Source organism: Thamnophis elegans, chromosome 6 (assembly GCF_009769535.1).
Source record: "Thamnophis elegans isolate rThaEle1 chromosome 6, rThaEle1.pri, whole genome shotgun sequence".
Classification (NCBI taxonomy): domain Eukaryota; kingdom Metazoa; phylum Chordata; class Lepidosauria; order Squamata; family Colubridae; genus Thamnophis; species Thamnophis elegans.
In genome coordinates, this window is record NC_045546.1 from 71660754 (window position 1) to 71673281 (window position 12528).

Here is a 12528-nt window from a genome sequence, read left to right on the forward strand (position 1 = left end):
TCAGCTAACCAGAGATTTGGATATGGGTAATATGCTCAGGCATGGTTTAAGATAAACTAATCAAAACCAATCTGAGATTGGAACTTGTAATTAAGGGACACTGCCATGGTGTATTATATAACCTCGAAATAAAATAGCTTATGAAACTGAGATGGACCATCAGTTCATTTTTGTGGCTGATATAAAAATGATTTAAAACAAACATTGGTAGAATTGCAATGTTAACTGCAAATTATTGGTAGAATGTTCTTTATGGCTTTTAATAATCTTAAATTTTACTAATTCTTGCCATAAATTAGTTGGGCAGATGCACAGAGTCAGTTGCAGCACATTGAAGCTGCATTTGACCAAGAAGCAGCTGCTGTCCTGATGGCTCGATTGGGTGTCTACAGAGCTGAATCAGAGGAAGGGCCTGATGTCTTGCGATGGCTGGATAGGCAACTAATTAGACTTGTGAGTATGATCAACTGTAAGCTTATGAATGTTAGAATCAAAAAGATGATTACTTGATCAGACATACTCCCCTCACCACCCTGCATTCCAAAGGTTTGGTACTTGTCTTGAAAATTCCAAGGGTAAATGCTGATTAGTATTTTTTTAATTTGCTTCTCAGAAAATAATTGGTTCAATACATATAGATTTGTTTTGTGACATTTAGCTAGTTCAGAAAGGAATAAGCTTATGTGGCCACATTGTACTACTGAGATGGCCTAGACAACCCATGCCCCATTAGGTCATTGTTTCAGATATATTTTCTTATCTAAACAGGGAAACAGAATTAGGAGCAGGAAAAAACTTCCTACTTCCTGCTGACTTCCCCTTTGAGTATTCTTATGGGAATTTGGGAAGGAGCCTTCAGAATCTTTCCTTCTTAGCAGGCAAGCAAATGACTGCTGCTGGATGAGGGAGGGGGCACGGGATGCAAGACGGGCTGGGAAACTCACAACTTTCTCAAATTTCATTACCTTGGAAGACATGGGTCTCTGATTTTGGACATGTTTCATAAGTTAGATCATTTGTGGTACCTTGGTTGAAAACTGTTGCCCTATTATGTACTGTTTTGTCCAATTAAGGGTCATGAAAGTTTAATAGTATATGGATATTCAACTTGACTATCAGTGGCTAATACTAAAAATTAAGAACTTGGTGAAAAAGATTTTGGCTGTTCTTCTAAAAGCACAGGGAATGGGAGCCAAATGCTGCTCTTAAAAAAAAGGACCTTTGTTAGCCTAGAAATGATCCTGGAGGGGGCCTTTTTCCTTTTGCCTAAGAAAGATAACTCTGAAAACAAGGTCATCTTCAGAATGGCTTCTCATGTAAATCTTGGTGTCCAGTTTGGTCTAGTGCATGGTCATCACAGGCCGGGTCGAAATTAGATGGCAAGGAATAATGGAATTAAATGCTGTAACAGGCTACTAACCATGCCCTCACTACAGTGATCTCTCCCAGCAGTTCATGGAGTTGTTCAGCTACACAGGGGCAAGATGATGCAAAATTATAAATCAGTGTTAAATCCTGAGGCTGTTTTAAGCCAAAATATGATCAAAGCTGGCCACTAAATTTAATCCCAATTAATTACATATAAATTTACCAGATACCATCAAATGCTCGACAAAGTCTACATTAGGCTTTTTCAGACTATCATGTTGTTTATGATATTGTACATTTGATGTCCTTAAAAGCAATTTTCTAATTTCAATCTCCTTATCATTTTGAAACAATATCCTTTTATAAAATTTAATTTTAGTTATTAGGCATATTAGAAACAAAAGAGATAAAGTGACAAATTTTATTTCTTTCGTATTATGAACAATATTTTTGAAAAAAAATATTGCAGGTGACGTCTTTATTTTCCTTCCTTGTTCCTTTGTAAGGTTTATATTGTCTTCAAAGGATTATTGACATCTGCATATTTCTCCAACAGTGTCAGAAGTTTGGACAATACAGCAAAGATGATCCAAATTCATTTAGGCTGTCTGATTCATTCTCCTTGTACCCCCAGGTAAGATCTGTCTCAAAAATAAACGAAATAAAATAATTTAATAAAAGAAAAGTAGCAGTTTGCCTCTGAGTCATTTCTATGGTTATCAGAAGACTGTATTAAATAGTAAAGTGTTTTATGTTTGGTACATGCCTTTTTTGTATTTGTATCTCAAAATAATTCAGACATGCAAAAAGACAGGAAATGATTAAAGTAGATATTTTAATTATACTCAATTTGACTTCTGCTTTTTTTCTGCTCCATTTAGTTCATGTTCCATTTGCGACGATCTCCATTCCTTCAAGTATTCAATAACAGTCCAGATGAATCTTCCTATTACCGTCATCACTTTGCCAGGCAGGATTTGACCCAGTCTCTTATTATGATTCAGCCTATACTTTATTCTTACTCATTCTATGGACCACCTGAGGTGATTCTCCTTCTGATGAAAGTTAATTGAAAATAGTAATAAAAAAACTTAATAAAATTGATGTATGTTCAAAATGCAGCATTTTAAAATATAAACAAATGAAGAAATCTTTCAAATTTACAGTTTTTAAAGAAGAAGAAAATAGAAATGTTAGGCATGCATCTTTTCAAATTCTGCAATCAAAAATGAAATGTGGTTAAAATTTACCTTCTTATTTGTAAAATTATGCTTTCCCTTTTTGTGTCTTGTAGCCTGTACTATTGGATAGCAGCAGCATTCTTGCTGATAGGATTCTGCTGATGGATACTTTTTTCCAGATTGTTATCTATCTTGGTGAGGTAAATAAGGAATTAATTCTTTGTTATGATGAATTCTATGAATGACAAGGAAATTATTTGTTTGGTTTTTAGACCAGCATTTGCTGAAGTCCTTAGGTGATGCACAAAACAGAAAATATATCAGAAATTAACTATATATAAAATTATAAAATCTTGTGCTAAAATAGAATTAAATAATTTTGTTGGCAAAAATTAAAATTTGTAAAATAAACAAGTATTGTAGATTTATTGTCAGAGTTCCTTAAAAATCAGTGCACTAGTGAGTTTCTTCCATTGAAGCTTTGCAATTATGGCAGAAACTCATTCCCGCGTGTCAGCCAGCCTCTTAACTACCATTAAAATGAGCCTTTCCAGGTGACGATAATCAGGATCGGGGAGAGCAATCTTGCAGAGCAAGGCAGTTACTCAGATATCTCAGGTCCACTGCATTTTTTAAAACCTCTCATCTGAACTGAGAGTATACAAGCCATATACTTGCTAAAAGAACAATACAAACTATGATCTTAAGGCGATGAATCTGCTGTCATATTCACACTGACAAAGTCTTATAGCTTTTTATGTATTTATAAATCACTAATTGGCAATTTATCCCTTGATCTAAATTAATATTTCCATTTACACTGTCCTTATGGCATCAAAAGAAGAGACTAGTGTGGTAAATATCAAGGCTCAGTCAATCATGAGTGTGCATTTTAGAAAGAGAAGGATACCTGGTTTGGTTTGCAAAAAATATAGAAACCACTAAAGAGCAGAAATGTGATATATACCATTTCCTCTTGTACTCAAACAAATATTAATTGAATATTTGTAGCTCTTTTAATGGATATTAATTTAATATTCATTAAAGAGCTCCTAACAGGTACATTATGGGTGTCCCCATAGATCTGAAGCACCAAGATTTACATGGAATGATTTGCATATCCCTAACTAATAACTTTTTTTCTGTGGCTAAACCCATCGTTTTTACCATGATTTGGCAAAAACATGTCATAGTGAAATGATTCATAATGACTAAATTAAAGTATTGTTTATTAACAGTAGTTGTATTTCCATATCATGTTAATTCAAAACTACTCCAACTACTATGGCTTCGTATGATGTGAAGTCCTGTGATCTCATCTCTCACTAGAGATGTACAAATTTAGTTAATTCCAAGGAGTTCCTTTTTCTGCCAGAACCAAGTATTTTCTAGGATTCTTCAGTACGCTTTGAAAATAAATACTCTGAATCAGAAGTGACCTGATGTGATACTGTGTGAGAGTTCTAGCCCCAGGGGATTCCTTCCTGCGAGACCCTGTCCAGAAAATGCGGGGAGCGGCAGCGGAGCCCCGGGGCTGCTTCTGCTCTGTCCGCTGGACTGTGGGGCTTGTAAGGGGGCGGGAAGAGCGGCGGGGCTGGCGGTGGCCGGCGATGGCAGGCTGGAATCCCCTCTCCAAGGGATCCCCGTCCAGAAAATGTGGGGAGCGGCAGCGAAGCCCCGGGGCTGCTTCTGCTCCGTCCGCTGGACTGTGGGGCTTGGAAGAGCGGCGGGAAGAGCGGCGGGGCTGGCGGTGGCCGGCGATGGCAGGCTGGTTCGCCTCCTCCTCCTCCAACAGCACTGCCGGATATCCGCCCAATGCTGCGGGGGCGCCAGCGGGAGCTTTGGCGGCTTCACCTCAGCCGCAGCGCTGGGCAGCAAATGTGCTGGTGCTGTTGGAGGAGGAGGAGGAGGAGGAGGAAGAGGCGGCAGCAATAGCACCTGAGGACAGGACAAGAAGCAATGGAAACTTGTCAGAAGGAGACTCAAGCTGGAAATAAGGAGAAATCTGACAGTAAGAACAATTAAAATCCTAGGAAAATGTCCTTTCATGAAAAATTACTTTTTCAGTTAACTCTGCCTGGCATTAGTTGGCCGAACAGAAATATTAGTTGGCCAATTCTAAAAGAGAGCACCAGAAAGAACTTAAAAGATTTTTTAAGAGAGCTGGGTTTTTCATTTATATTATATGTATGAACAGAATTAACACAAATTGCAGATACCAATCAAACATAAAGAAAAAAAGGATGAAATAATGCTCATTTTTAAAAACTCAATGAAAATAAAAACAATATACCAAGAAGGTGGCATACTGGTTGTGATTTGATCTCTTCGGGGGATCCCGGGGATCCCCTATACAAGTATTTTAATATTGCAGACTTGCAGTATTATAAGTCATACTGATATTATAAAATACTTTAATTAAGCGGGTCCCTTGAATAAACATAACTTTGAGTTTCAAATAACACTGATTTTTTATTTTTGAAATTTACCGGCAGCTGCTGCATTTCCCACCCTAGGCTTATACTCGAGTCAATAACTTTTCCAGTTTTTTGTGGTAAAATTAGGTGCCTCGGCTTATATTCGGGTCGGCCTATACTCGAGTATATACGGTAGCACAAAGTGTTAGTGATTAAATGAAAGTGACAATTACTGTAATTTTTGGAGTATAAGAAACACCTTTTCCCTTCAAAAAAGAGGCTGAAAATCTGGGTGCGTCTTATACACTGAATACAGCATTTTTTGCCTCTCGAAACCCAACCCCCTTCACCATAATGGCCGTGCAGAGCCTTTAGGAGGCTTATACAGTACTCCTGGGGGCTGGGGAGAGCAGAAATGAGTGAAAAATTGGGTGTTTTTTGCTCAATTTTGCCCCCCCTGCCCCCAGGAGCACTCTATAAGCCTCCTAAAGGCTGTGTGTGCCCTTTTTTTGAAACATAACGGGCCTGTTTTCACGAAAAACAGGCCTTTTTGAGAAGTCTGCAGAGTGCAATTTTTTTTTTAAATTTGCCTCTTCAAAATCTTGGTGTGTCTTATACTCCGGGGCGTCTTATATTCCGAAAAATACAGTACTTATTTTTTTAAATATTCTCAGGCAAAATATTTTCACCAAACAATTGCTTGGCATTATTTGTTTGGTTTCATTGATTTTTTTTTCTAAAATGTGAAATAAATCATATAAGGATTTTGCACATGATGTGAATTAAGCAGTAAAAACAAATATTTATGAAAGTTCTTTAATTAATTCCTCCCACATTGTTTTCCACAAGACTATTGCCCAGTGGCGTAAGGCTGGTTATCAAGATATTCCAGAATATGAAAACTTCAAGCATTTACTGCAGGCTCCACTGGATGATGCTGAAGAAATTTTACAAACAAGATTCCCAATGCCACGCTACGTTAACACAGAACATGGAAGCAGCCAGGTAAAGAAACCTTAAAAAATTCTAGGTGCATTAAAAAAAAAGGTGTGCCATAGCTATATTTATGGTTAATGTTGGTTTTAATGTATTTGTAATATATCATACCACACACTATCAGTCTTGAACTTTTGGAGAGATTTCACTTCATCCAGCACAAGTTGATAATGTCAGGTGAGAATCAGGGTGACATAGTGGTTAAGGTGATGGATTAGCATCAGGATCAGCTAGATTCTAAACTATCCTCAGCTACAGAAACTCAAAGGATAATTTTGGGCCAGTCATTATCTCCGCCCAATTTATTTTATAAGATTATTAAGAAAGCACAATTAATGCTAATTGCTTCATTAATCTTTCCCTGAGAGAAGAGGGATTTTCCCCCTCCTAGTATTTTGAGCTTGGCAATGTCCTACTTGACAGGGACCAGGAGGATTTAAAATGTTATTGGGCTACAGTTACAAGCCTAGAAATGCATGCACACTGTCCAGCAGTCTCTCAACCTTGATTAAACATTTGTTCATATTCAAAAATCCATAATTTTGCAATATCTGTTAATATTAGGATTTATACTGGCTTAGCTGAAAATCTAGTTCTCTAGAAACTAATGCATTATACAGGTTTACTGGGCAGAAGGCTCAAAGAATAACGTAACTACTTTCTTTATTTCAGTTAAAAGCTTTGAAGTTATATACACAGCGTACTGTCTACTGTAGTACATAGTGGTCAAATGTATACATTGGTCTCCAGAGTTTTAAATCCTAGGCTTTTTCCTACCACTTTTTTGAATAAATCAAAACCTGGCCACTTTTTTTGGTCCTGAGAGGCAGCTGTTGTTTGCTGGCAGAATTCAGGTAGTCCTCATGTTATGATCACAATTGGGACTGGAAATTCCATTGCTGACCATTGCAATTGTAAAGCATGTTTCACATGATTTCAATGCTTAGTCATAGCTTTCATAATCCCAGGACTGTAGGTCATTAAGTGAGGGTCTTGTGACTAAGAAGTAGGAAAAAGTGGAAATCTCATGCAAGTAGATCTGCAGATGAGAGCTGTTGTGTGCAAGTGCCATAAGGGAGTGCCATGAACAGGCAATGCAGAGTGCAGGGATGCCTTAGGGGTGAGTAGGTGGGTTAAAAAGCAACAGGAGTTATTATAACTTTGTGGGTTTTCTGAACAAATGGTCACGACCTCAGGACTACTTGGAATATTATCTAACTTGGAAGCTACCATAGTTTTCGGACTATAAAACACACCAAGATTACAAAGAGGAAAACAAGAAATAAATAGTTTTTGCCCTCCTTGACCCCTAGGAGGACTCTGCAGGTCTCCCAAACCTTCTGAATGCCCAATTTTGGCCTTCCCAACTCCCCATGCATCCCATTTTTGCCCTCCCCAACCCCGCATGAGCCCTCTGCAGGCCTCCCAACCTCTCTGTGTGCCCCATTTTTGCAAAAAAATGGGCCTATTTTTGGTGAAAATGGGATGCGTGGTTTTGGGAAGCTAGAAATGGCCGTATTCAGTGTATAAGACGCACTGACATTTTCACCCTCTTTTAGAGGGGAATAAAGTGAGTCTTATACTCCAAAAAGTACGGTACTGATAATGGCTTCTGTCTGGTTATAACAGAAACTGTTCTTTAAGCACTCAGTATTGCTAAATATGAATTTGCTTCCTGTTTTCTTTCTTCTACTTTCTTTCCTTTCCAAACAAGCCTACTTAATTTATTCTGAGCTGTATTAAAAGGAAACATGCAAGTAATGGCAATTTTATGTGATAAATGTTAATTATATTGCATCCACACTGTTTTTTTGGCTTTGACAGGCACGGTTTCTCCTATCTAAAGTGAATCCTTCTCAGACTCATAATAATCTATACGCATGGGGACAAGTAAGTAATTATGTGTTTGGTTCTATGTCTGTTGTGCATGCACTCACAACTTATGACATGCATTATGTAAGGAGAAGGAGTTTGTCAGTTGATTTTGACCATTTACGGGGTTTCGACTTTGTTAACTGGAAAATTCCTTTGCGCCTCCAGTGTTTGAAAGATAGACAATAAATCATATGGTTTTTGGGCCAAAACTGCATAAACTAGACTTGGAACATTCCTCCCTCCCTCCCTCCCTCCCTCCCTCCTTCATTCATTTATTCATTCATTTATTCATTTATTCATTCGATTCAGTATTAGAACTTGGAAATAAATAAAAGTAAAATAGGAGTCAACATGATTACACATCATTTAAATTATGCTGTACTTTTCCAATTTTCCCACATTTTATGTTGGCTCAATTTTTGTTTCTAAACTATAATTTCTTATTTCAGGAATCTGGTGCTCCAATACTAACGGATGATGTTAGTCTACAAGTATTCATGGACCATCTAAAAAAGCTGGCTGTATCAAGCGCATCCTAATTTTGATACTAAAGTCTCAAAAATCAATAATCTTATTGAATCATGCTGCTGATAGATTACAGACTACCAAGAAACTAATAACATTCCTTTCCTTTTTTTAATCAGAATTTTAATTAACCCATATAAAAACTGGAAATTTACACTTTAGATTTAATTTATTGATATACTTATCTTTATTCTACAAATTTTTCATTTTCATGTTGTTATACTAAGATTAAAATCTGCATTTATACTGTCCTGCATAGTTCATTTTTCTGCTCTTACATTTAAGCAAAATAAAATTTGAGAATAGTGTTAATCCTTAGTGTATTATGTTCTCTATCACTTATTGGGGGCAGGGTGGAACGTTTACCATTCCTAATTTTCTGGCTTGGATAGTTGTTTATTACAAAAATATCTATGTATTTTCTACGGGTTGATAAAAATAGTTAAATGTATGATAAATTGAGGAAATATCTGAATATTAAAGTAGTATAAAATGCAAAATAATCTAAGCAGTCACATGAGATTCTGTTTGTAATAAAATATCCTTAGTAGATACATTCTTCGATTATGAGAAAAAGAGAAAAATGCAAAAAATAGTTACACAACTGACAAGATTTAGTTAGTGAATGCAATCATTCTATGTATACAGGTAGCCCTTAACTTACAACAGTTCATTTAGTGACTGAAGTTAGACCAACACTGAAAAAAGTGACTTATGACCATTTCCCCCATTTATGACTGTTGCAGCATCTCTATGGTCATGTTATTTTTATTTGGAAGTTTGACAACTGGCTCAGATTTATAACAGTTGCAGTGTCCTGGGATCATGTGATTAGCTTTTGCGATCTTCAGACAAGCAAAGTCAATGGAGAAGCCAAATTCACTTAACAACCATGTTACTAATTTAACAACTGCAATGATTTACTTAAGAAATGTGGCAAGAGCTCAATTGTGGTCGTAGGTCAAGGACTACCTGTATTGGGTGCTGATTGGTTATAACCTCTCCCTAAATTCTGTTAGATTGTTCAATCTTATTCTAATTATCCCACTGATTGAATTAGTTTAGAATTATCAGTGGCCAAAAAAAATGGAAAAGGTCAATATCCCAATACTAGAGAAAGGTGATACGAAAGACTACTCCAACCACTGAACCATAGCCTTTATGCCACAGTGACTAAATTTCTCTTGAAGATAATCCAGCAATGTTTGAATCCAACACCAACAGAGAACTGCCTGATGAGGATTTCAGAAAGGAAGAGGAACATGGATCATATTGCAAGTCTACACTGGATGATGGAAAAAGCAAAGGAATACCAAAAAGACCTCTACATGTGCTTCATTGACTACATAAAATTATCTGACTATGTTAACTATGATAAGCTCTGGAATTGCCTCAAAGAACTGGGAGTACCACCATACCACATCCAGCTCATTCACTCATTGTACTCTGATCAGGCAGCCACTGTAAGAAGACTTATAGCACTTGGAAGAACTGCAAGGTCTGGCATGAATAACAGCTGAACAAGTAAAGACATCAGCCTCACAACAAATGCAGATTAGTTAATGCAATAATTTTTCCAATTGCTACTTATGGCTGTGAAACTTGGACTCTGGAAAAGGGCAGATAGGTGGATGCCTTTCAGGGGTGGGTTTCAACTGGTTTGTGGCGGTCCCCGCGAACCGGTTGGTCGGCGAACCCGGAAGTAAGTAACTTCCGGGAATGGCGAAGGGCCCACCCGCCTTCCCGCGCTCCTTACCGGTCTTTGAAGGCTTCTGCGCTTCCACGCAGACGCATGGCACATACAGCGCCTGCACGATTCTCCGCGAGCAGCTGAATGGCACATACAGCACCTGCGCGAGTCTCCGTGAGCAGCTGGAGCATCGCGCAGGCGCTAAGACGCATGCGTGAACCGCGCGTGCACGAGGACGCCGCCGGCCCCGTTCCAACCGAACCGGTTGGAACGGGATTAGCAACCCACCCCTGATGCCTTTGAACTGTGGTGCTGGAGGTAACTATTGTGTATCCCAACTGCAAAAACAACACTCCTAGACTGAACCTCATCAACAATATCTCTTGAAGCCAAAATTGCCAAACAGAGGCTGTCATACTTTGGTTATGTCATGAGAGCTGACTTGAAAAGTCAATCTTACTGGGAGTGATCAGTGGAAAAATGAGAAGGCCACCCTAGTACCCAATAGCTGAAGACTGTAAAAGATGATACTGGGATGACCATGGCGGATCTGAAGGAGGCAGTTAAGAGACAGAGAGGCATGGAGAGTATTGTTCCATTGAGTGACAGAGTCAGACATAACTGAATGGCTGAACGACGATCTTAATCAAATGTTTTAGCTTTTTTATATTTACATAAACTTTAAACTAGTGTATATATTTTGTGTCTTTAACAGTAATTTGAAAATAGTTGGTACATTTATTATGGTAAGCAGTAATGAGGGTTGCTTCTTTTCATCTTGATGTGTGACTTTGGCTGTTACAGTTTAATATTTTCTTTTAACGTGCTATTAAGCTTTATGCCAACAAATATAGCATAGTGTGATATATCTCTTCATAGCAGCTAATGTGTCTTACCTTCAATGGCAATAGCTAAACAAAGCATGGGCAAAAGAAAATTCTAAGAAAATGAAGATATCTGGAACATTTCTTTATATAACAAAAAAGTAGGTCTATAACTAGATAGAGAAGCATTTTCTTGAGAGGCCGATTTATTTAGTTCAGCTGTTACCTGGCAAAGAGCAAGAACATTTGTTTTTTTAATCAATATCAAACTAGGTGTTTGGCCCTGTAATGGCTTCCAAATAATTCTCCATGGCTCATTATATCATCTGATACCTGGAACATTGCAATGTGCTTTACACAGACTGTCCTTAAAGACAGATTTAGAAGGTACAGTTGGTCAAGAATCCAGTGGAGCAGGAAATGAATTGAGCTCTGGTGGCATAGTGGTTAGAATGAAGTATTGCACACAAACTCTGCCCACAGCCAGGAATTTGATCCTGACTGGCTCAGGTTGACTCAGCCTCCCATCTTTACGAGGGCACTAAAATGAGGACCCAGATTGTTCAGGGCAATATTCTTTCATTGTAAATCACCTGGAGAGTGGTGTAAAGCATTGGAGGGCAGTATCTAAGTGCTATTGCAATTGCATTGTAAGCTTCCCAGAGTCACTGGATAGAAAAATGGGTAGCGTATAGATTTAATTTTTTTTAAAAAAAATTGCATGGCTTGGCATGCCCATGTGATAACACTGCTCCACAAGTTGTACTGGTTGGCAATGACCTGGATGCAATTCAAGGTACTGTTAATCAAATATTGGTAGTTCTGGCTTAGAACTGGCTATTAGAGATACTAAAGTGGTGGATAGCTTCTGCCCAGTGGTGAAATTCAACATTTTTTACTACCGGTTTTGTGGGCGTGGCTTGGTGAGCGTGGCAGGGGAAGGATACTGCAAAATCTCCATTCCCACCCCACTCCTGGGGCCAGCCAGAGGTGGTATTTGTTGGTTCTCCAAACTACTCAAAATTTCCGCTACCGGTTTTTCAGAAACTGCTGAATTTCACCCCTTTCTGCTTTTTACAATCAACTATCAATAGTTAAGAACAATACAGGTTGGTTCCAAAATTAGCTGTCCTAGGCATAATTATTTAGATTAACTAAAGGTTCAAAGACTTTGGAGTACTTGTAAACTTAAAACTTGTATTTTTATTGTGTGCTCTGTTGAGTGCATTGGTATATGGTCTTGTTGATGAATGGAAAGGTCAGCAAACTTCTCTAGCAGGTTGTATGAAATGCACAATGAGATTATCTGCAAAAAGTTTAACAAAATGAGAACTTTGATACTACTGAACACAAAAGAGATTTGAAGATTTTCATTTGGGATGGAAATCAATTATGGCCAGAAACTGAGAGCGTTTTTTAGCTATTGTTTATACCAGTTTCTCAATCGTGGCAACGTTGAGATGTGTGGACTTCAACTCTCAGAATTCTCCTCCCCAACAGCTGGCCAGGGAATTCTGGGAGTTGAAGTCCACACGCTTTTAAATTTGCCAATCTTGAGTAACAGTTAAAACACTGACATTCGAGCCGCGCAGTTCTGATTGGCAGCCCTGCTGGCTGGGAATTTGAAGAGTTGAAATCCCGACATCTTAAGT

At 38.1% G+C, this 12528-nt stretch overlaps 1 protein-coding gene across 1 annotated transcript in view; it reads left to right on the forward strand.

Moving 5' to 3' along the window:
• The window catches only part of SEC23B (SEC23 homolog B, COPII coat complex component), a 31494-nt gene extending 22820 nt beyond the window's left edge, over positions 1-8674 (forward strand). The window contains exons 14-20 of the mRNA XM_032219912.1: positions 300-453; positions 1925-2002; positions 2250-2411; positions 2663-2749; positions 5816-5971; positions 7787-7852; positions 8287-8674. Coding sequence (XP_032075803.1) covers positions 300-453; positions 1925-2002; positions 2250-2411; positions 2663-2749; positions 5816-5971; positions 7787-7852; positions 8287-8376 — 793 coding nt within the window. The 3' untranslated portion in view covers positions 8377-8674. The remainder of the gene's footprint in view (positions 1-299; positions 454-1924; positions 2003-2249; positions 2412-2662; positions 2750-5815; positions 5972-7786; positions 7853-8286) is intronic.
• The last annotated feature ends 3854 nt before the right edge of the window (positions 8675-12528 follow it).